This window comes from Acinonyx jubatus, chromosome E2, assembly GCF_027475565.1.
Source record: "Acinonyx jubatus isolate Ajub_Pintada_27869175 chromosome E2, VMU_Ajub_asm_v1.0, whole genome shotgun sequence".
Classification (NCBI taxonomy): domain Eukaryota; kingdom Metazoa; phylum Chordata; class Mammalia; order Carnivora; family Felidae; genus Acinonyx; species Acinonyx jubatus.
Window position 1 is genome coordinate 27,966,511 of NC_069396.1, and position 22,493 is coordinate 27,989,003.

General features: G+C 38.6%; 1 protein-coding gene across 1 annotated transcript; it reads left to right on the top strand.

The window, feature by feature from the left end:
- The first annotated feature begins 94 nt into the window (after positions 1-94).
- NUDT21 (nudix hydrolase 21) lies at positions 95-15,035 on the top strand. The gene is made up of 7 exons (XM_015070355.3): positions 95-368; positions 2,800-3,000; positions 3,849-3,912; positions 8,457-8,546; positions 12,590-12,665; positions 13,286-13,400; positions 14,690-15,035. Exons 1-7 carry the CDS (start codon positions 253-255, stop codon positions 14,709-14,711), a joined length of 684 nt encoding a protein of 227 aa, XP_014925841.2. The 5' UTR covers positions 95-252; the 3' UTR covers positions 14,712-15,035.
- Positions 15,036-22,493: the final 7,458 nt, after the last annotated feature.

The window sequence follows — 22,493 nt, forward strand, 5'->3', positions numbered from 1 at the left end:
GAAACTCCAGATATTGCAGGCATCTCATCAGCGATTGGCCCAGTGGTGCTGGGCTAGGCCAGCCACCGCCTCTCCACTTCCTGCCGCCAGACGCTCCGGATGCACTTCCGGCGTGCCTTTACCTCCTCTTGCCCTCTCATGTTAATGGCGGTTGGCGTCTGCTGAGGAGAACGCGAATAACCGCTCCCGGCACAGGGAAAGTCTCCCTGCCTGCCCCATTTCCTCTCGCCGCCAGTATTCGAGCTAGTCAGCATGTCCGTGGTGCCGCCCAATCGCTCACAAACCGGCTGGCCCCGAGGGGTCAACCAGTTCGGCAACAAGTACATCCAGCAGACGAAGCCCCTCACCCTGGAGCGAACCATCAATCTGTAAGTGCGGCCTGGCCTTAGCGCGCTGCCTTCGCGGGCACTCCCTTCCTCTTTAGCTCTCCTAAAGACTCCAGGTCTTCTGGCGCGTCCCTGGCCCTCGGCGGGCTCCACGCCTCCCCACCATCTCCAGTCCCGCTCGCGGACGCGCGCTTTTGAAGATCCCTCGGGGCCCTTTCCTGGTCCTCGGGCGCCACGGGGTTAGAGTCCTACTTGGGAGGAGGGTTTTCCTTTTCTGGAGAGAAGGCTTGCTCCCCTGCCCCTCCATTCAGTCATTCTAGGAAAATCCCAAGTTTGTTTTGAACTCACCCCCTCCCCACGTCTCCAGAGGTAACCTACTGGAAAAGGTGTGTTTATTTTTCCCGTCCAATGTTTCTGTTTTCACATCACGTTTGTGGTATTGTTTTTGTGTTTTTTTATCTGGTATGAATGGTGTAATGTATCGTTTTTGCAGTTTTCAGTTTTCTGTAGCGGTAAGCTTTCGAGATCTCGGTATGAAGCTTAGGTTTAGGTTTTTTCTCTTAACTGCTTAATTGCATTTGGGCTCTTGAATGCAGCACATTTTATTCCTGTGTTCAGAACTAGCTGGCTTACCCTATGCATTCACCTGCGGCATTGACTGCTGCAGCGACCGGAGTCAACCACCGCGTAGGCCCCCAGCTTAGGGTGGATTCTGTTAGGGTTGGGCTTTCATTCAGACCGTGGAGGGGACCAGCCTGCAGCCCCAGAGAATCCACTGTGGCCTGCGTTTTTATTTTCAACACTTTTCTGTTTAAGCCCTTCAAGCCCTTGCGTGTCGATGTCACTCACAAAAGTCATCTTGCAGTGGCGGGTAATTGGCGTTTGGGCTCTGTCTTGATCAAGAAATTGTCAGAATATCCTTTTTCTTTTCTTTCTTTCTTCTTTTTTTTTTTTTTTTTTTTTTGCTTTAAATAATATCTTAGAGTTTGTGACCCACCGTGGTGCTGACCCTAATGGAGGAAAGTAGCCAGTTTATACTGGTCAGTATTTATAAGGTACAGGAATTTACTGATACTGGTGTTTCCATGAGAAACTTTAAGTGTTTCTCTATTTTACATTCAAATAAATGAACTTGTTCCCTTCAACAGTGATTTGAAATGGAAAAGATGGTGGTTGTTATTGCTTTATTTGGCAAAACAGGTGCTGGCTTGGAAAGTTAGATAATAAAAATGTTAGGTTTATTAAATCTGTAGGTAGATAGTGGTGTATGTACAAGCTAATATCTCTAGCCAGTACATTAGCATAATAGCAGTTTAATTTCAGATCTCTTCTTCAAAACATCTTCATAAGGTTTCCATGAAGTGGAAAAGGTAATTTTTTTTTTCTTTTCATGTGAAAGCACAGCTTCTGGATTACTTTGGTAATTAGAGCTAGGGCGCACGGTTTTCTCTTGAGTTAACTTTATTCCTGGACCAATTTGCATCAAATGACTACGTAGAATTAACTTGGTGAAATGTTTTTATTTTTGCCCCATTAAAGTTATGGGTTGATGGGGATGCCTGGGTGGCTCATTCAGTTTAAGTGTCCAACTTTGTGGCCAAAGTCATGGTCTCAGGGCTCTTGAGTTCAAGCCCTCTGTCAGACTCTGTGCCGACAGCTCAGAACCTGGAACTTGCTTCAGTTTTCTGTGTCTTCCTCTTTCTTTGATCCTCCTCTGCTTGTGCTCTCTCTCTCTCTCTTAAACATAAATAAACAAAAAATTTTTAAAAAGTTGTGGGTTGATGAATTTACAGAACGTTTCCTCTCCTGTATAAATACAGTATTCAGAAAAAAAAAATCACTGATGTGAACTCATTTCACCAGGGTGCATTATAATCTAACTTGAAAACAAGTCCTCTTCCCCACAATATACTTTATTTTAGGAAACATTGCATAAATGCCTACTTTGTATCAGGCACTGGGCATAATGCTTGGTGTACAATGGAGAAGTCCCTGCTTTGCTAACTGAAGAGATGATGGAAAGTAGTGGCTCATCTTGTAGAAAAATAAGTATTAGTCTTTAACACCTATAGTTAATAGAATTTCTGATTAGATTGGTAGAGGAGCCCTAGGGAGCATTAGCTAGGTTGTTGATATTAGTATGGCAGCCATGATAAAAAACCAGGGGAGTACCAGACATCCAGGTGGCCACTTCTCTAAGCATTTGAGGGCCTTAAGGATGGTGTTGTCTATAGTTGAAAGTTCAAGTGTGGGTAGCAGCTTGATCTAATGGAAGCTCTGACTTTATAGTTCAGAGAGCTGGATTCTAATCTTTGCTGTCACATTAACTAGCTATGTAACTTTGGACAAATCCTGTGTCTCTGAGTACAACATATACACTTTTATACCATAGTTTCTTTATCCGTGGTTGGAATCTGTCATGGTAAATTATTGTCTTCAGTTCTCAGGTGAGATGTTTGTCTTTGGATCACAGGTACCCTCTTACCAATTATACTTTTGGTACAAAAGAGCCCCTCTATGAGAAGGACAGCTCTGTTGCAGCCAGATTTCAGCGCATGAGGGAGGAATTTGATAAAATTGGAATGAGAAGGACCGTAGAAGGGGTTCTGATTGTCCATGAACACCGGCTACCACATGTGTTACTGCTGCAGCTGGGCACAACTTTCTTCAAATTGTAAGTGTCACTGGAAATTAACAGCAAGACAACTTTTAGGATTGCTGTTTTATGCAGCTTTGGAATACAGTTTTAGACCTTATTTATTTCCGCAAACACTACTGTTAATGGAGTCTTCAGAAAGAGGAATTCATAAGACATTTTCCTCCAGGGTAGTGCTTATTTATTGCCTAATTAGAAATCTGCATGTGTCTGTATATTGCTAATAATTGAGCCTGATAGAAGCCCTGTACAGCAAATAAGTCCAAATTCAATTTCTAGGTATCATTGTAGCATTACTAAGAACAATTGATATTCTTTCTTTCTTAGGATGAATAGTGTTTATTTTTCTTAAAATGACTTACATATTTATAGATAACTATTTAGTTTTATCATTTAAACTTATAAATCTCTCAGTATTATACATTTAGTCCACAACTATTTGACCAGATTATACCAAAAAGGTCAAATCCTTAGATAGGAATTCTTGAAAAATGTCCCATTTTTCAGACCTAAAGAATGTGGTCCACTGCCTCTCTGGGCGTTTCTATAATCCATTTTCACCAGATAGCTTCCAGAGAGAAGAGATTGGGATGGACTCATGGCCAGCAGTTTTATTTGTTATGTTACACGTTTTGTTTGTTTAAAACTAGGGTTTGTGTACTGTTAGTCTGGTGACTTAATACAATGAATTCAACTTTCTAGCACATTCTTTCCCCTCCCTTTACATTTGTTTGCTTTGATTGCCTTAGGCAACATTGAAATATGTGTTACTCAGTTACATGATAGAAATTAAGCATTATTTTTTTTCTTCCTGTTACCCTAAAATTGTATTAAGTTGAAAGCTGAAATTCTTAACTTTTATACAGACCTGGTGGTGAACTTAACCCTGGAGAAGATGAAGTCGAAGGACTAAAACGCTTAATGACAGAGGTATTTTTCCATTTAACCACTTTTGCAGTTTGATTCTTGCCCTGAATACCACCAACTTAATGGATAATTAGGCTTTTTATCTCTTGTGGAAAGGATAAGTTTATTTTGAATAGTTTTCAATAAATAAAACATAAACAACAGTGTTACTACAATGTTTAATTTCTGCAAGTTGATCTTGTGCTTTATCTTAACTTTTTTTGTTGTTGTAATGTTGTTCTAACAATAATGGTTAATAAAAGCCAACATTTATTGAGTACTTACTGTGCTAGGCACTGTTCTGAGTGCTTTACATGCAATAACTCCTTCAACCATCACAACAGCCCTTGGAGGAAGTACTATTATTAATCCCATTTTACCCATTGGGATACTGGGCCCAGAGGTTCAAGTAACTTGCTTGATGTTTACAGCTAGTATGTCATGTGGCTGGAGATTTGAATGTAGTATTATTCCAGTGTAGACCGCTATAGGGTTTTGACAAGAGAATGATTACTGCTAAATACCTATTTTCGTTTTTGCACTTTTATCTTTTAACCTTTACTCAAATTGTGCCATCTTTTAAAAGCACTCTAATGTCTGCTTCTAAAGACTAGGGGCCAAATGTATATAGATGCTCGAGATTTTGAGATTGCAGGTTGTTTTCACTTTTTAGCATGCAATCCTTCCCTCTTTAATTGCAAAACTAATATACGTTTTGTGTCAAAACCTTGGCAGATACAGAAAAGCAGAAGGAGAAACAAAGCTAAAATCACCTGTAATTCTACCACTTTGACCTACTGGTTTATCTTTCTAGTATTTTTTCTAGTGCATTGTAACTTTTAAATATTGTGCTGTGCTTAGACTTCCATTCATATGTGGTTGATTGGACCTACTTGCTTAGCTCAGCTCCTTCTCAAAACTCCACCAAAAAGGAAGTAAAGAGTTTTTGTTTTTTTTATTTAAGATATAAAGTCAGTAGGATTGAAGGAGTGTAAGATGAGACAAAAGCGAAAAAGAAATTTTAGGAGCTAGAAAGCAGATGGGCAAGTCACATCTGTCTTAGCAGAAACTCTCAACAGGAAGGTAGTCCAGGACCTAGCACTACAGAGCAAAAGGTTGAAGGATTGGAAGTGCCAGGTGCCCATGAAAATGGGGGCATGCATGGACTGAAAACTGGGTTGATTGACAGTTTGTATAGGACATATTTCTATATCTAGGTCATCTTCCCCACTCTGTACAGTTAGACAAAGACTAGCTGGTGATTGATTGTCAGTAGCTATTCACTCAGAGAACACTAAGCATTGAAAAAGTAGAGGAGATGAGAATAAGTGAGAGTTTACATCCTCAGTAGTGAGACTTCTAGACTTCTACTAGACTCATAAAATGGTGACAACTAGGCTTACATACATACTCTGGGCCACTTTCTGGAGAAAGTGGCCACTCCAAAACAAACAAACAAACAACCCTCCAGATGATAGTATTTGAGAATCTTCCCAAAGAACAGTGTGATCCTATCACAGAGAGGTGATAGTTAAGCATCTTATTGCTTTACCCCTAATTGTGAGCCAGGCTTTTGGAGAAAGTGTCTTAAGAAGAAAGAGAGTAAAAGAAGCAAATGAAAGTCAACAGAAAACTCAGCAACAAAATTATGACTCGTATTTTTGTGTGATGAAAGGAGATAGCTCATGTGTGGAACACTGTGCCATAAAAAAGACTATTCAGCCAACAAGAAAGAACCCATGATATTAAAATGTTAGCAGAAACAAAAAATTCAGTAGAGGGTTAAAAGATTGAATTGGCAAAATCTAGAAAGTAGAATGAAAAGGTAAAACAAAGGTAAGAAAAGACAAAATTAGTGGGTCATTCTAGAAGGACCAGAATAGATTATAGATAAATAGAACAAAGGAGGAATAGCAAAACAATAACTCAAGAAAATTTCCCAAACTCAAATAACATGAGTTTTCAGATTAAAAAAGACCTATTGGCCTTCCCTCTATAATGAATGTTAAAAGATCCATGCAAAGACCTATCATCATGAAATTTTATTTTTTTTATTTTAGAGAGAGAGAGCATGTGGGCAGAATGGAGGGATGGTGGGGGAGGGAAGAGAGAGATAATCTTAAGCAGGTTCCATGCTCAGTGCAGAGCCCAACACAGGTCTCGATCCCATGACCCCAGGATCATGACCTGAGCCAAAATCGAGTCAGATGCTCAACCAACTGAGCCACCCAGGCGCTCCTGAAATTTTAAGTACGTAAGGATAAAGAGAAGATCCTAAAAACTTACAAAGTTGGGGAGGGGAGGAGAGACAGGAATTAAATCCAAAGCATCAAAATTAGAAATGGTATTGTCTTCCTAGAAATAACACCAAAGTTAAAAGGTCTGGGAACATGCCTTTGTAATTCTGAGAGAACATGATTTTTGTCATAGAATTTTCTGTCTAATCAAACCATAAATCAAATGTACAGGTAAAAAATTTATTTCTAGACCTACAGTTTCCAGAAATATATCTCTTGTACCTTTTCCCAGGAAGCTCCCGGGAGCTTCCTGGGAGGGTCTTCACCACCAAAATGAAAGAAAAAACTAAGAAGATACAGTATTCAGAATATAGAGAGGATCTAACAACACAGGAAAGAGGAAAAGGGAAGTCCTAGGCCTCCAACTGTGAGGCAGGGCTGAGAGCATCTACAGAGCCTTGGAGGATATAGAAAGTCTGTCAGTGGGGCGCCAGGGTGGATCAGTTAGTTGAGTGACGTCAGACTTTCGATTTTGGCTCAGGACATGACCCTGGGGTCATGGGATTGAGCCCTGCATTGGGCTCCAAGCTAGATGTGGAGCCTGCTTGGGATATATTCTCTCTCTCTCTCCTTCTCCCTGTGCCCCTATCCCCCAGTTGTATGTGTGTGCTCTCTCTCCAAAACAAAACAAAAGTGTCTTAGGAAAAAATGAAAGTGATAGAAAATTTGATGTTTTGAGAAAAAATTTAAATTCTTGGGAGAATGTGGAGATGAAGTAGTGATAGTGAATGATACGGATATATGAGATAGTTATTAACTCTGAAAGAAAAGGTTAGTTGTGTAGTAACAAATGTAATTATGGTTTACTAAACACTCTGGTATGTCTGATTCACCTAGTTACAGTAATTTAAGTACCGAATATAAACTTAATCAAATGGTGGAGGAGAAAGTATGAATGGAGGATGTAATTTTTAAGATCCAAATTCTCACCCACAGTAGAGGGTGTTAATGGTTTTTTTTCTTTAGGTTTATAAAAACATAATAAGGTAATCAAAAAATGCCAAAAAGAATGCATTGAAAGTGTAACTGTAGTGGAGAATCCTGATAAATACTACCTCAGTCGGGTGATCAAGATTAACATCAGTGAAAAGTCCTGCCGATAGAACGTGCCCTGATGTGATGTGATGAGAATGGTACTTTAGCTCTGTGGTCTTCCTCTCCAAACTTCCCAAAATCTATAATCCCAGTCTAATTGAGCATTTTGCAAAATATCTGATCAGTGTTCCTTAAAACTGTGAAGATCATCAAAAACAAGGAAACTTTGAGAAACTGTTACAGTCTACGGGAAAAATTGTACATAATTTAAATGTAGTAGCTTAGAGGAGATTCTGGGACTAGAAAAGGACATTAGTTAAAAACTAAGGATATTGCAATAAAGTATGGGCTTCCAGTTGATTATACAGTATCAGTATTGGTTCCTTAGTTGTAACAAAACGTGCTGTCCTATTATGAGATGTTAATAATAGGGGAAACCGGGTATGGGATATATAGGAAGTCTGTAGCATCTTTGCATTTTTTTTTTTCAGTAAATCTGGAGCAGTTTTTTGTTCGTTTGTTTCAAGTTTTTATTTAAATTGTGATTAACGTAGTATAATATTAGTTTCAGGAATAGAAGTTAGTGATCCATCAGTTGCTCATTACAACAATAATACCCATCACCCATTTATCCCATCATCCTGCCTACCTTCTCTCCAGCAACCCTTGAAACTTAAACAGTTTATTTAAAAACAAGGGGAATGCTTGTAAAAATAGAGGCAAGTATTGGAAAACAGCTAAGAGTTGAAAGTTGTAGCCGGTGGAAATTGGGAAAGTGGGACAGGGAACTTCTCATGGTAAATCTTGTAGAACCATGTTCGACCAATAAAAATGTATGGAGTGTGATTTTGATTAAAATAACTTAAGTCTAATGTAATGCACAGATTTATAAAAATGAGAATTGTGAATTTGGAACACTTTTCTATAATTTAGGTAGGTGGGTGATTTACATAAGCCTCAGCTTGATTCTGGAAACACTATTGTATGTATGGCATTGGCTGATGTAAGTAATTCATCACCTTTGGTTTTCCATGTGTGGTCAGGATGTAACAACAGATTCGTTGGTCCTGTATAGTTATGTTGATGCTAGATTGCCATTTTGGCACTCATAGTGTATGTCTTGGGCCAAGTGACACAGGTAATATTAGATAAAAAGTCATAAAGAGGAAATCTGTATTTTCACAAAAGAAGGATATAAATGGATTGTTTATTGGGTGTCTTATTTCTTTTTAACAGATACTGGGTCGTCAAGATGGAGTCCTGCAAGACTGGGTCATTGATGACTGCATTGGTAACTGGTGGAGACCAAATTTTGAACCTCCTCAGGTCAGTGCTCATTTATATTTGCTGGGCATTTGGGTAAGTAGAAAACGAATTTAATTCTAGCCGTTTGAAAAGAGTGTAGTAGAATTTGACTTGAAATTTTCTTTTCTCTCTCCTTAATTTAGATAAAAAATGAAAAAGCCAAGCATTTGTTCTTTTAAAGGAAAATTTCAAACATACAAAAGTAGAAGGAATAGTGAAAATACATGAATCCCATTACCTGTCATCCACAGGTTAACAGTTAGCAACTCATGGTCAGACTTCACCTGCAACCCCATTTCCCCTGCCCTCACCTTGGATTATTTTGGAGCAAATCCTAGGTATCATTTGGAATGTAAATATTTCAGTATGTATTTCTAAAACACAAGGGTCTTTTTAAAAACACGACCACAATACACATTCTCACATTAATAAATTATTCCATGAGCTCATTAAATATGTATATCCCTTGACTAGTTTCAAGTTTTATTTTTATTTTGTTTTCTAATTTGTTTAAATTAGGATAGTCTCTTAAATCTCTTTTGGCTGGTTGGTTTCCTATTTCTTTTTTTCCTTGTAATTTATTTGTTAATGAAAGCAAGCTATTTAAAGTCTTTTGTGTTTCCATTGCTGATTGCATCTGCCTGTTGTCGTTGAACATGTAGCTCTTTGGCTTCTGTCCTATAAAACTGGTAGTTAGATCAAGAGGCTGGATTTGGCTAATGAGGGAGTGCAAGGCTTACTTACCATAGGCAGTATATTGTTTATTGCTGCATAATAAATGATCCCCAGACTTAGCAGCTTAAAACAGCAAACATTCGTTATCTTCATTTCTCAGGTTCAAGCATCTGGGAGCTGCTTAGCTGTGTAGTTCTGGCTCATGGTCTCATGAAGTTATGGTCAGGTTGTCAGTGGGATTGCATCCCCTCCAGGCTGGACTCAGGCTGAAGGATCTAATCCCAGGTTCACACATGTGTTTGTCAGCGGGCCTCTCCTCCTGGACTGTTGGACTAAAGGCTTCAGTTCCTTGTTGGGTGTTGACCTGAGGCCTCTCTCTGTTACCGTGAAGCGTCTCCACAGTGTAACTCCCAGTAAGGCAGCGGGCTTCCACTAGAGCTTGAGATCCGATATAGAGATAGTGACAGAGAGCGTGCTCAAGGAGGAAGTTGTGGTCTGTTATAACCTAATCTTGACAGTGTCATACCATCACTTACTTCTGTATGCTATTGGTTGCACAAGCCAACATGGTACGTTGTAGGAGGGCACTGCACAAAGGTGTGGATACCGGGAGACCGCGGGGGTCATCTTGGAGGATGGCTGCCACCGATGGTATCGTGCACTTCCATCAGAAGTTTTTTAATGTCTGGTTGTCTCTTTCTGTAATGTTAGTGGCTCATTGATAATAGTTTTTTGGGTTTCATTACGGTTGTGATAGTTTTAAGGAAAACTTCTCTCATCAACTATTTGGTTACCGTGAGGTATAGTTTGTATAGGAAAGAATAGATGCGTCTTTTCATAAGAATGAATGAATTTATTAGTATCCTCCAAAGATGTTATTCAAGAGAAAGAAGAAGACAAAGACTTGGGTACAGACATTTTGTTTGGGAAGTGATCCCAGAAAGCAATAGACTGATGGGAGAGGGCAACCAGAAACAGCAATAGTCAAAAAAAGAAGGGCACATAATTGATTTTATTATAACTGTGGGCAACTGGATCCTGCTGAGGACTGTGAGGAACCATGTGGAATGTACCAAATTGTTCCATTAGAAGGATGGAAGACTGGAGATTCATACCCCATTGGATAGGGGTTAAATTAACTCCCTTGCACTTTCATGTTGAGTCTGAGCATTGGTTGATTTTTGGGGGCTTTGGAAATGCTTTGAGGCTGAAAAGCAGAGACTGAGACAGTGTCAGCAAGCTGGGAGCTTTCTAGCACTTCCCAACAAAGCTGCCCTGAAATCTGAAGTGGGATGGGATCTGAGGTGGGTGATGAGGGGCACAAAAAGTGTGTTTCGTTGACCTTTTAAAGTGTCATATGACCTCATGGATTTAAATACATTTGTTGTGTTTTAATCCATTGTAATGATTGATGATGGTACTGATGTCCAAGTTTTCTCACCTTTAACTGATGAGAGCCTCTGATCCTGAATCCTATAGACAAGGCTCTATGACTTGGATACCTTCTTTGCATTATGTGGTGTTCCAGGTTAAGAATCATACGAAATATCAACCAAGTAAAGATTAGATTATTATGTCTGTCCTCTTCCTTCTGACTCTCTAGTATAGCTGAAGGATAGGAAGATAAGGTGCTGTGGAAGCTGGTGCTAGTACTCACTCCCTGAGGATTGTCCTGGCCTTAAGAAAGTATCCGCTATCTGGAAATAGTGAAGTTCTGGTCCAAAGATACATGAAACAATTATTTTAAACTTTTTATGGTTTCTTGAACATTCTTTGATTGAACTGGAAGCTCAGTAATAAGTTTTCCAGGCTACTTTCTAAATGCCCTCATCTCCCCTACCGAAGGGCTAGGACAGTTACTTTAATTCACTGAACCCTAGGGTTGGCTCTGCTAGCATGAGGTGTAACGCAGGTGTTGTGTGTAGGTGTTACGTGTTTATTTAATACACTTGGGGTAGTGGTTAGGTGTCAGTGGGAAAAGAGCATGACACCGTCTCCCTGTCTTTTTGTATAAAGTGCCCTTGGCTTAAAATAAACACCAAGAGGAAGACTGGAGAAGAAAGGCTTAAAAGAAAAGGAACATGTAGCCATAAGTAGAAGAAAATTGGGGTAATTAATGCCAGTCACTTTGGTTTGGTCATGGTGTGGGAGCTTCTGTTTTATGTGAACCACAGGTCTCCCATAGCCTGTGCTATTCAAACTACTACTTACCTTTTTGTTTGTTACTGCCAGTGCCTGGTTTTCATGATCATGTAGGGTGCCTCCAAAGCCTGGGATGGTTGTCTTCATTTATCATACTTTAGGGATGGCTGCGCTGTGTAATTATTCTGACTGGAATACTGAGATAATCCAGTGAGGGGTAGCATAGTGGCAAGTAACAGGCTTTTATAGTGTGATGATGGTTGAATAGATGAGGTTGAATCCTGATGTCACTACTTACTTGTGTAATCTTGGGAAAGACCTTTAGCTTCTCAGTGTAAGTTCTTACATTAAATGTGGGGGATATTACCTTCTTTTGGCTGCCTCTGTTTTATCCTACTCTCCCCTTATATCTATTTTCAGCATTTTTCAATTGCCCTGCCCTCAAATACAACTCCCAAAGCCAAAGTAGATTTTTCTGAATGTATTATGGGGAGGTGCAGGAGAGATCTGTATCCCAGACTTTTAAACTTTGCTCTGTCAAAATTTTTTCTGAGGTTGTAGCCTCCCCTCTCTAATTTTCTTTAGAATCTCTTAAGTTCTCCAAAATATTTTCTGCATTTTCACAAGCAACTTGATTCTCTCCAGCTGATAGGACTCCCCTTCCACTGCTCGTCTGGTGTTCCTGAAGCATGCATCCGGTGTGTGTGTGGCATCATTGGGGGAGGAGCATCTTGTCAAATACCTCACAGGCCATATTTAAACTTTTAATATAGCAAATGTGTCCACATCAGAATTCTAGAAAATTGAACTTAGTGAATTTTTTTTTTTTAAAACAACTTTTATTAGAACAGTACTTAATGTCAGACTTCATTGGGTTGTAAATTTCTCAAGCTGTCAGTCCTACGACTGCATATTTAATTGACTTGAATGGTTTTCTACTTATTACGTTGTGTTTATTAAGCATTTGTCTATTAGAACATCTGTTAGGTACTAGGTTTTGGTCAAGGCCAGACTAGAAGGGGTTCTAGTTCTCCCAACAGTATACATTGTATTGGGAAATAAACATATAAAGAAATAATTGAAACCACAGGATACATGTTAAGTAAAATTGTGTTGGCATTATGAGAACTTAGTCTCTAAAGGTTGATATTTGATCATAAGGTATGAAATGGAAGAAGTTGATAAAGGTATGGAGTTGATTAAGGGATGTCTTGGCAAATACAAATTCTTCTCTTTTGCTATTTTAGTATCCGTATATTCCTGCACATATTACAAAGCCTAAGGAACATAAGAAGTTATTTTTGGTTCAACTTCAAGAGAAAGGTAAGTTAGTTTGTTTTCGAAAGCACCCACCTAAAAACTTTTGTAGAGTAATTTCAAGAATACTTCTATTGGTGTTTTCTCCACGTTCCTTAAAATTTTGGATTTATTCTGAAAATAAAAGCACATACTATGTTTGTACAGAATTCACTAGTTTTTCTTATAGGTGTGCCAGTCATGCTATAGGGGGGAAAGTAAATTTAACTAGAGCATAAAATGCCATTTGGTGGCATTTTGAAATAACTCTATTGATACATTGTAACAAACTGAAAATTTTAGATGATAGATGAACTGATTTTTTTAATACCATATTTAGATCTGTTGTACAGTTTAACAAATAATTATTCCATGTCTTAAAAATGGAATTAATAAATTATAAACCCGAGGCTCTGCTCTTCTCCTTGTTCCCAGGGCCAGCACTTCTAAGATGCTCTTACTTGTTAGCAACATGAACTATGAACTTTGCCCAGAAGGTACAACCAAAAAATGTGTTAATGAGAATTACCTTTTTCCTCAAAAGTTTCTCAAATGTAAAACCAGTGAGTGATGAATTTATGAATGAAGTAGAAGCAGTGATTGTATAAGAATTTACAGAAAATGAATACTGTTTTATTTTATTTTAGCCTTGTTTGCAGTCCCTAAAAATTACAAGCTTGTAGCTGCACCATTGTTTGAATTATATGACAATGCACCAGGATATGGACCCATCATTTCCAGTCTCCCTCAGCTTCTGAGCAGGTATAGAAAGTTGAACATTCTGTGGCTGATTAGTCTGAATTGCCAGATTTAAACTATTCTGAGCTGGTTGAGAAGGGGTAATTATGAATTTTGGTTTTTAAGGAAACTAACACGTAGATGGATTCATAGTTAATGTACAAGCCATAGAGTAAATATGACTGACTAAAAAGTGTCCCCAGACTCCTCAAGTTGCAGCATGACATTCTTGTAAATACCAGAAGTGTACCAGCGGTGCTCTTCCCCAAATCTGATTTATTTTTTTTTGTTACTGTTAAGATTGAAGTCTTCATTCAAAGAAGAGATGGTAAAATGGCAGTCAGCAGTGTATAATAAAAACCAGGGAGATTATCTGTATAAAAATGTGGAGAATTGAATCTCTTGGTGTAGTATGTTCTCTATTGTCTTCAAAACCTGCTATAGTTAGGCCTATTGGGTATGTGGGATTAAGTCTTGAATTTTGACATACATGGAGGTTTTTTGTGTTTCTTTTGGCAGGTAGAGTGATAAGTGCATTGAAAAAAAAAGTTGGCTTGTACTGTTTGAGGAGCCTTCTATGGATAGGGATCGCAGAACAATGTGGTAGCTAAGAATATAGATTCTGAGGGCAGTGTTTGGATTTGAATTCTACCTTTAATAACTTCCTGGCAGTGTGACCTTGGACAAATTCTACTGTTTGCTTGTTTCTTCACCTGTAAATCAGGGTGGTAGTCCCCACTTCATAGAATTGTGAGGAGTGAGTAAAATGATGCATCTGAAGTGCTTAACAATAGTGCCAGGCGCCTGGCAAATGCTGACATAAATATTAGTTCAAAAACATTTCCAGTAGTGATTTTGGCTTTCTGTGAAACCTTGTTGATTAGGAAATTGGTCTTTCTATTTTGTTACATGAATCAAACTTTATCTTTTGCTCCTCTTGGTCTAATGATGGGTTAAAAGTTGAAGTATGACATATGAAAAAGAGCCCTAACATCACTTATCAGGTATCGGGAACTGTGCTGAATGGCAGAGTACCATGAGGTATAAAAATTTTCCTTCCCACAAGGAACTTGTTAGTGGATAATTAATCAAATGTACACTCTTAAATTTTCTTTTTAGTTGTAAGTATTTAACAACAATTTATTTAATTTGTAAGATCAGACAGGTGAGAGAAAAAGTATGTCTCCGTATAGAAAATGCCAATAATGTCAAAGGAGGGCAGAAATATTCACATTTCTTTATCATCATCTAAGGTAAAAAACTTTGTAAATTATGCTGTTTTTAATAAAGATATTGTTCTTTCTAAAATTCAGGTTCAATTTTATATACAACTGAATTCCTGCACAGTGGAGAAGTAAAAGAAGCCGTCTCTGTGAGCACAGCTATAACACATTGTAGAATAAACATGGTAGACAAGGTTTTTTTTTGGTTTTGTTTTGTTTTGTTTTGTTTTTTATCTCTTCCCCAATCCCTAAATTGCTACCTACTTTCTGTTTGAATAGTAAAGTTAATACGAAGAACTAGATAGTGGTGTAAACAAATGTGATAAAGTTTAATTTACTTTTGGTTCTACTCCTACTTTTTGTACAACATTAAAGAGTATGGACTTCTTTCTATTTGTATTTTTGTTTTTCACATTAAACTTGGAAAATTCTTACAGGTGAGGACTGGTTTTTTTCCCCCCTCGTAGGCTGATGAATATTTAAAGACAATGGCAGATTTAGGTCAGTCGAGTTTATGGTACCCTTGTTCTGAGGTCATAGTTGGGGTATACTCCAAGACTGTGTTCTAGATTTTTGTGACGAGGAACCTATGTTATTTTTGGGAACTAGATTTGCTTGATGGATCCCAAGGTGTAACTCCTGAAACAAAGCACTCTGAATTGTACTACAGCAGAGCTCCCAGTATATTACTGACTTGTACATTTTATACTGATACGTTCAGACCTTTGTTCGCAAGCAACAGACCTTAAACATATGAGGAGTCATTAAAATTGGCTAGCTTAGGGAAACTTGTGGGAATTGGTATAAAAAGAGACCCATTGAGAGCTGATTGAGATGTTTTCCCTTCACATAATGGAGGTATTAATTATTTGTGTTGTGACATTCTTAGTCATGGTAAAATAGTGGTCTGTAAAGGAAGTTTCTAAAAGTGGGTCTGTTAGGTTTTGAGCTCTTTGGATTGCAAAGTTAGTCATTTCAGTTTATATCCATAGAAACGAAAATTTGGTTTTAGCAAGTGACATAAGCCTTTTCAAAAATATTTTGGAATAATTTGAATCAACTGAAATATAAGGACAGGATAGGGGATAGATTTTATCAGCCTAAGAGAAAAATACCAAATTTTAAAAGCTCTTTAAAATAACACTACTAAATTAGGATCAAATTTGGGGGAATGAAAAAAGACTCCTAGGGCAAAGGAGTTTGTTGGCTGTGTCATAGCTTAATGGCCAAAGTATTTTGTGTATATGCCTTGTAGCACACTTGTTGATGGTAGGTCTGGTGAAAAGGAAATCTTGTAAGATGCAACTACTTAAGACAGATTGCTATAGTTTTTAATAGATAAACAGAAATGAACTATTGATTAATTCTTATATCTTTATGGTAGTGATCACAGGCTTTTTCTCCTGAACATAGGGTGATTTGAAAGGTACATTGCATACTCTTCCCTATTGAGACTTGAAAAAATTAGACCAAGAGCAATTATATTAGTAAAGGTTCAATTTTATTTAGTTGAGGTCCCATCAAACCATCACAAGGTTATGTGTCAAGTAGTGATTGTGACCATGCTCATGCTTTGTAGTAGGTGAGCACCACCAGGCTTTAGGACCAAAATGATTAGTGATTTTTTTTTTGTTTGTTTGTTTTTTTGAAAAAGCCACTAATTCTGTGGATAGTCATCTCCCTCAAGGGCTAACAGTCCCACTCCTCTGGTTTACATTAATATGTTTATAACTTACTATAATTTTCCTGGTGAGCTCACTGATTCGCTGAGCCCTGTCAAGATTGGGGAAGGCAAAGATGGAGACAGCTTAATCCAGTCCACCTTCTTGGTTGCTTCTGGCATCCAAGTGAAAGGCTACAGTAACCACATTTCAGATGTGCTAGGCTAGTATTTGTCATTTGGGGATGGTGGAAGGAGGTGGGTTCGTGTGGTTTATAAAATGCTGTATAAGTTGAAGAGATCTAATATGAAGGTTCTCATGTCCCTTGTAACATAGGCTTTGACCTAGAAATTCTTGATCACTACTTCACAGTGTTAAGTACTTGAGTCCATCATTTATATGTTGGGGCCGAGGTAAGAAACACCTTTGATTTCAGCTGTCTGGGTTACTAAGCTTAGAATGTAAAAAGATCTGGTTTGGGATGTAAAACTGACAACACACAAACACAAATGTTTTAAACTGTCTTTGAACTGGTCAGTTACGGTCGTATCTCAATACTCTGGTGTTTTAGGTTTCCTGATGGAAATAGTAGAACTAGGAAATTCAAATCTGATGTATTCCTACACATTAGAAGAGGGTACATGGGCATTGCTTAACGCTAAGCTCTTTTAATGTAAGTTCTTAACACACCTCTGCAAAAACTAACAGTCTTAAAATTGTGCATTCTGATTCTCTACATATTAAATACGGAATAATTTTTAAATGAGCTCTTGAACCGATTTTGTATTTTTGAATGCCTTCTATGTTTCAGGTTTGTTTATAGATGAGAGTCCTCTTTTGCATTGCAGGAGTACAATATATGTCGTGTTATTTTTTCAGAGTAATCCAAGTAGTGCATATTGTATATAAATCTGCTAAATGGCACTGGAAAATATTCAATAGCTTGGAGGAAAAACTAGAAGTTTTACTCAGATGTTTTCAGTCATATTTAGAATTGACATCCCTTTGAAGAAAAGTGAAATTTTTTTAAGTGATGAAGACTATTGTGGTTTTTTAATAAGTAGATAATGCTTAAAATGGCATTATGATAATTCTCTTTATGAATTTGTACTTTATAACATGAGATCTGGAAGATTTTTTATTTTTTATCATCTTAGCTTATATGGTTCAGTTATTATTTTGTTTTTTCACGGGTTCCATTAAATTAGCACGTATTTAGATAAAACATAGTCAAATTCGCCAGTCTTTCTTCATGTTTAATTAGAAGAGAGGTAGGTAGAGGTCCTCTAAATTCAACAGACCAGCGAGCATTAGCAGCTTAAAAATTCTTCTTAAATGATGTGACTCTTATGCTTGTGGTTGTTAATGACTTTATTTTTGAGTACTTGCTCAGTCGCTTGAGGGGAAATGCCTAGATTAGCTTTTTCCACGTTGGAGTTTCTCAAACTTAATGTTTTTATTGGTTCATAGTGTTCAGGACAGTACCTCCTGGTCACTATGACTATTTGAGACAGTGTGCAGTTTTGTATGCAGCTTCGCCAGAGAAGCTTTAGTGGGTTTTCATTGTACTACAAGTCTGCTTCCCTAGCAAAAGTTTGATTTCCTCTAATTGTTCCACTTGCTTTGCATCACTTATTATTGGGGTTAAACTGACTCATTTAAAGTAGTTTGCCTTTGTTGTTTAGATAGATGATGAAAAACAATACTATAATTTGAGCCATAGGAGACATTCTAATATTAGCTCATATTTATCAAGCTTGTTTTTGTGAAAACAAAACAAAAAAATGGACTAAAACCTAAGTGAGTCTAGATGTAGCCAGTTTAGGTGTAATTTGTATTTTAGTGATAGATTGTACATAGAACTAGACAAAAATGGGGGAAATGTATTACGTTCTCTGTTGAGGGAGAGATCAGTGCACTTAAACACTTAAAAACTTTTGGTTACTGTGTTTACGTCATAGTGTACAAGCATTGTTTATGGTTTGGCTTTGAGAATTTTTATGGCATTACACTTACAGAAAATGTATAAAAGAAACTGTTCGAAGTTTTGGTTATATTTTTATATTTGTAAAGTAAAAGTTGGATTAAAATGGTCACTGTTCTTTTTAAATTTTATTTTATTGTCATTTCAATTAAAAAAATAAAACAATGACTCTGTGTGTGGCTACTAACCTTAGTTTGCAATTAGAAATCCTGCATGCTTCTTTTTCAGTGTCCTTGGCTGGGGGCCATTAGGTAAGAGACAACTTGGCAGAATAGCAAGGGCCTGAAGAACTGGGACATTGATATTGCTCTCTCCTGGCACTCTTCCATTGTGTGTTAGCCGTGGTCTTAGGCAGATCTAGTTTCCTGCATTGTGAAGGGGGACACTGGATTTAGAACCTGAACCCTGGGATTTAGAAGTTGTCCCATAATTTTGTTAAGTGTGTTGTTGTATTGTTGGCGACTCAGTTTTCTCACCTATAAAGAGAGTGTTGGTTCCGTGAAGTCTTTTTTTCAGACACCAGGCTTTCTGCTTATGTAATACTGTGTAATGTAATTTCAGCATCTTAAATAGCAACAGAGTGCCCAAAAGATGGGAACAGGTGTGTAATAAAACCACAGCCGTAAGATTTTATATCTGAACAAAAGTTGAATAAAACCTGATAAAGTTACTGTAAGACTTTTCTGAAAATTTTACTGCTTGTGTATTTTATGGCAGGTACCAAAAAGCTGTGAAAAATTATGAAAGAAAAGCCCCAAATTGAAATATGTCCATTAACTTCTTAACCTACAACTTGAGTTGGTTATTTTTCTCCCTCTGCTAGATTTAGTAGAGGGACACATTGGTCTCGCTAATGAAACACCAGAATTCTGTGGGAGTATACTTAAGGCTACTGGATTAGATAATGAAATTCAGTTTCTAGGATGTTGAGAATCTTCAACAACAACAAAACTACTCAGCCTTTCTCACAGTACAGTGAAATCAAATGAAGTCACGAATGTGAAAGGATTTCAGATATTTAAAAAGAGTAAATACCAATAATGTATCTAGGTGTGAATCTTAATTCACACAAACTCTGGTTTGTCTGAAGTGATACTTTTAAAAAAATTTCTTTTGGGGCGCCTGGGTGGCGCAGTCGGTTAAGCGTCCGACTTCAGCCAGGTCACGATCTCGCGGTCCGTGAGTTCGAGCCCCGCGTCGGGCTCTGGCTGATGGCTCGGAGCCTGGAGCCTGTTTCCGATTCTGTGTCTCCCTCTCTCTCTGCCCCTCCCCCGTTCATGCTCTGTCTCTCTCTGTCCCAAAAATAAATAAAAAAACGTTGGAAAAAAAATTTAATAAAATTTCTTTTAACTCAAGCTAAATCACAGTTACCATCTTATGAAGAAGGCAGAAAATTCAGTCTTTTAGTCATTATTGGGAGACTTTGGGGCCCAAAGTCTCAGAAGAATCCAGAAAGCATAAATGGTACTCTGAAATGAGGGTGGGGGTGCAGAGAGCTCTAGATTCCCTCATGGACTCTACAGATACTTTTGTCTAAGCTGGACCAGCTCTTTAAGGTCTGGTGTGGTTGACTTCCTGCCACATGCGGGCCTGAGGACTTAACTGATAAAGGTAGTCCCTGTACCTATGTTCAGTCTTGCTGGGCACACTAAGTATTTATTGTTCTGTGTTTTGCCTTCTCCCCTGGTCCTCTCAGGGAGTAGGAGACAATTGAAAGAACCAGAAGTGCTGGTAGATTTTAGAAGGTGAGTTTTGACCTTGCTAAAAAATCCTTGAGAGAAGAATGTGCAAAAGCCTGGCTACCTTCTTGGAGTGGGAGAGCAAAAAAATGTTGGTTAGAACAAATACTAATTATTCTAGTGAAATATTCAGGCACAAACCTTTAACATTTTTTAAAATGCTGGGGCACCTGGGTGGCTCAGTTGGTTAAGCATCCCATTCTCGATTTTTGGCTCAGGTCATGATCTCACAGTTCGTGAGTTTGAGCCCTGCATTGGGCTCTGTGCTGACAGTTCAGAGCCTGCTTGAGATTCTCTCCCTCTCTCTCTGCCCCTCCCTTGCTTGTGTGTGTGTGCGTGCTCTCCCAATAAATAAAAAATCTTTTAAAATGCAAATAAATTATTTCATATAGTTAGGCTAATCTCACCTATTGAGTCCTCAGGAAGTTCAAACAGACTATAATTTTTATGTAGTCAGAACTTTAAAAAGTTGCTATTAAGGGTTTTACAAAGTCATTACAGAAAACAGGTTGTCTAAGGTTTAACACTTCGAAAGTAGTGGTTATCTCAATATAGTTCAAGGAAGAGTATAGCACTTTAGAATTCAGATGGTGGAATGTTGGTGGAATATATATATATATACATATATATATACATATATATGTATATATATGTGTGTGTGTGTGTGTGTGTGTGTATATATATATATATATATATATATATATATATAGGCAGATCTATTAGCAACCCCCCTTATGGTGACCAGACAAGTTTGGTGTGTGGGATCTTGTTACTGTATTTTGACTTGGATTGAATATAGATGGCCCAGTATTGTGATTTAAAAATCTTGGGAGCTCAAATATAGTAGAATGGTTACTTCCCTGGAAAATATCCTCATTTTTCAAAATAAAGCTTTCCTTTATTTTACCAATAAAGTTGAAAGTGGAGCATCTTAATCAAATGGCTATAGGTGGAAAACCAAAGGGAGCTGAAGCCTAAAATTCATATAGACTTCACATAGAAGAGTGTGTGTGGTGTAAGTAATTTCCCCATCCTCCCAAAAGCCAAATTGTGTTCCATCACAGGCCCTTTAATAGGATGTTTCTAACAATTCCAAAGTGGATGGTAATAACCTTGAGAGAATCTTGTATTTTAATTAATAACCTTAAAAAGAGACCTTGAACATGGTTTAGTCCTTTTCTTTTGAAAGTTTGTAAGATTTTACAAATATATACTGAGCACCTACTCTGGAGCAGGCCCAATTCTAGACCCTGGGGATATGAGGAGGAGTAAGACCCTCGAGCTAAACATTTTTTTGGTATAGCACTTTTTTTTTTGGTCACTGCTTTATTAAAGTGTACAGTGAAATGAATTTTAGTATATTCAGAGTGGTGGAGTCATTGCAATTTTTAAAAATCCATATTTTTTTACCCCCCAATTCCCTCATCCCTGGCCTCCCCCTCCCCACTACACCCTATCCCACCCCTCCCAGCCAGCAACCATTCGTGTGTTTTCTGTTTCTATACATGTGTTTGTGCATTCTGCATATTTCATATAAATGGACCCACAATGTGTGGCCTTTTGTGTGAGGCTTTTACTTACTAGCATGCTTTCAAGGTTCCTCCGTGCTGTAGCATGTATCATTACTTCACTCATTTTCATGGCTGAATAATAGTCCATTGTATGGATTATACCTTATTTATGCACCCATCGCTTGAGGAACATTAGCGTTCTTTCTACCCTTGGCTGTTGTGAATGATTCTGTTACCAACATTTGTGTACAATTTTTTGTGGAGTTAATGTTTTTCATTTCTCTTGGGTATGTACTTAGGAGTGGAATTGCTAGGTCAAATGGTTACTCGTGTTTAACTTTTTGAGGAACTAACAATTTTCCAAAGAAGCTGCATTATTTTATATTCCTATTTTATACTCCTGGTGTATGAGGGAACACATTTTTATTTCCTGCTGAATTAAGTCCGTTGTAGATTCTGCTGGAGGCTACTAGGAAACAATAAAACCTTAAGATCACCTAACTGGCGCTACATTTCAGTGTGTTGATTAATATTCTTTCCTTTAGGGTCTAGCCTCTCTTATTCCCTAAGCATCATCTCCTCTTTGGACCACGAGGGAAGCTGCTAGGCCCAGTGGGATACTCAGGGGTAACCCGCCTAAGCGGGACGGGGTAACTGTTAAGGAAACCCAGGGGCGAGTGTCCGGGTCCCCGCGCGCTGCGGCCTCGCGACGCTGCCTGGGCTCGACCGCCCGCCGGCGCCGTCAGGCCCGCGTGACGCTGCTGCTCCGCCGGCCAGGCGCCCTGTATGTCCGCGGGCCCGGCCCGGCTGGGGTGTCGGCGGATAGGAATGCTGGGTGCTGGGCCCCAGAGCCTGTGGCCCGGGCCTTCACCCGCTCGGCGACGGCGCGACTGCTGGGGGCGGGGGACGGAGGCCGCGCCCCCGTGCCCGTCCCGCCCGCGCCCCGCTGGGGGCGGCGGCCCGCCCCGAGCCCGCCGAGGCTCTTCCGCGCCGGCAGGG

Coding starts and splice junctions, on each gene's coding strand:
- NUDT21 (XM_015070355.3), top strand. CDS start 253: ATGTCCGTGGTGCCGCCCAATCGCTCACAAACCGGCTGGCCCCGAGGG. Junction 8,547..12,589: donor CAAATTTTGAACCTCCTCAG/GTCAGTGCTCAT, acceptor TTGCTATTTTAG/TATCCGTATATTCCTGCACA. Junction 13,401..14,689: donor CTCCCTCAGCTTCTGAGCAG/GTATAGAAAGTT, acceptor TCTAAAATTCAG/GTTCAATTTTATATACAACT.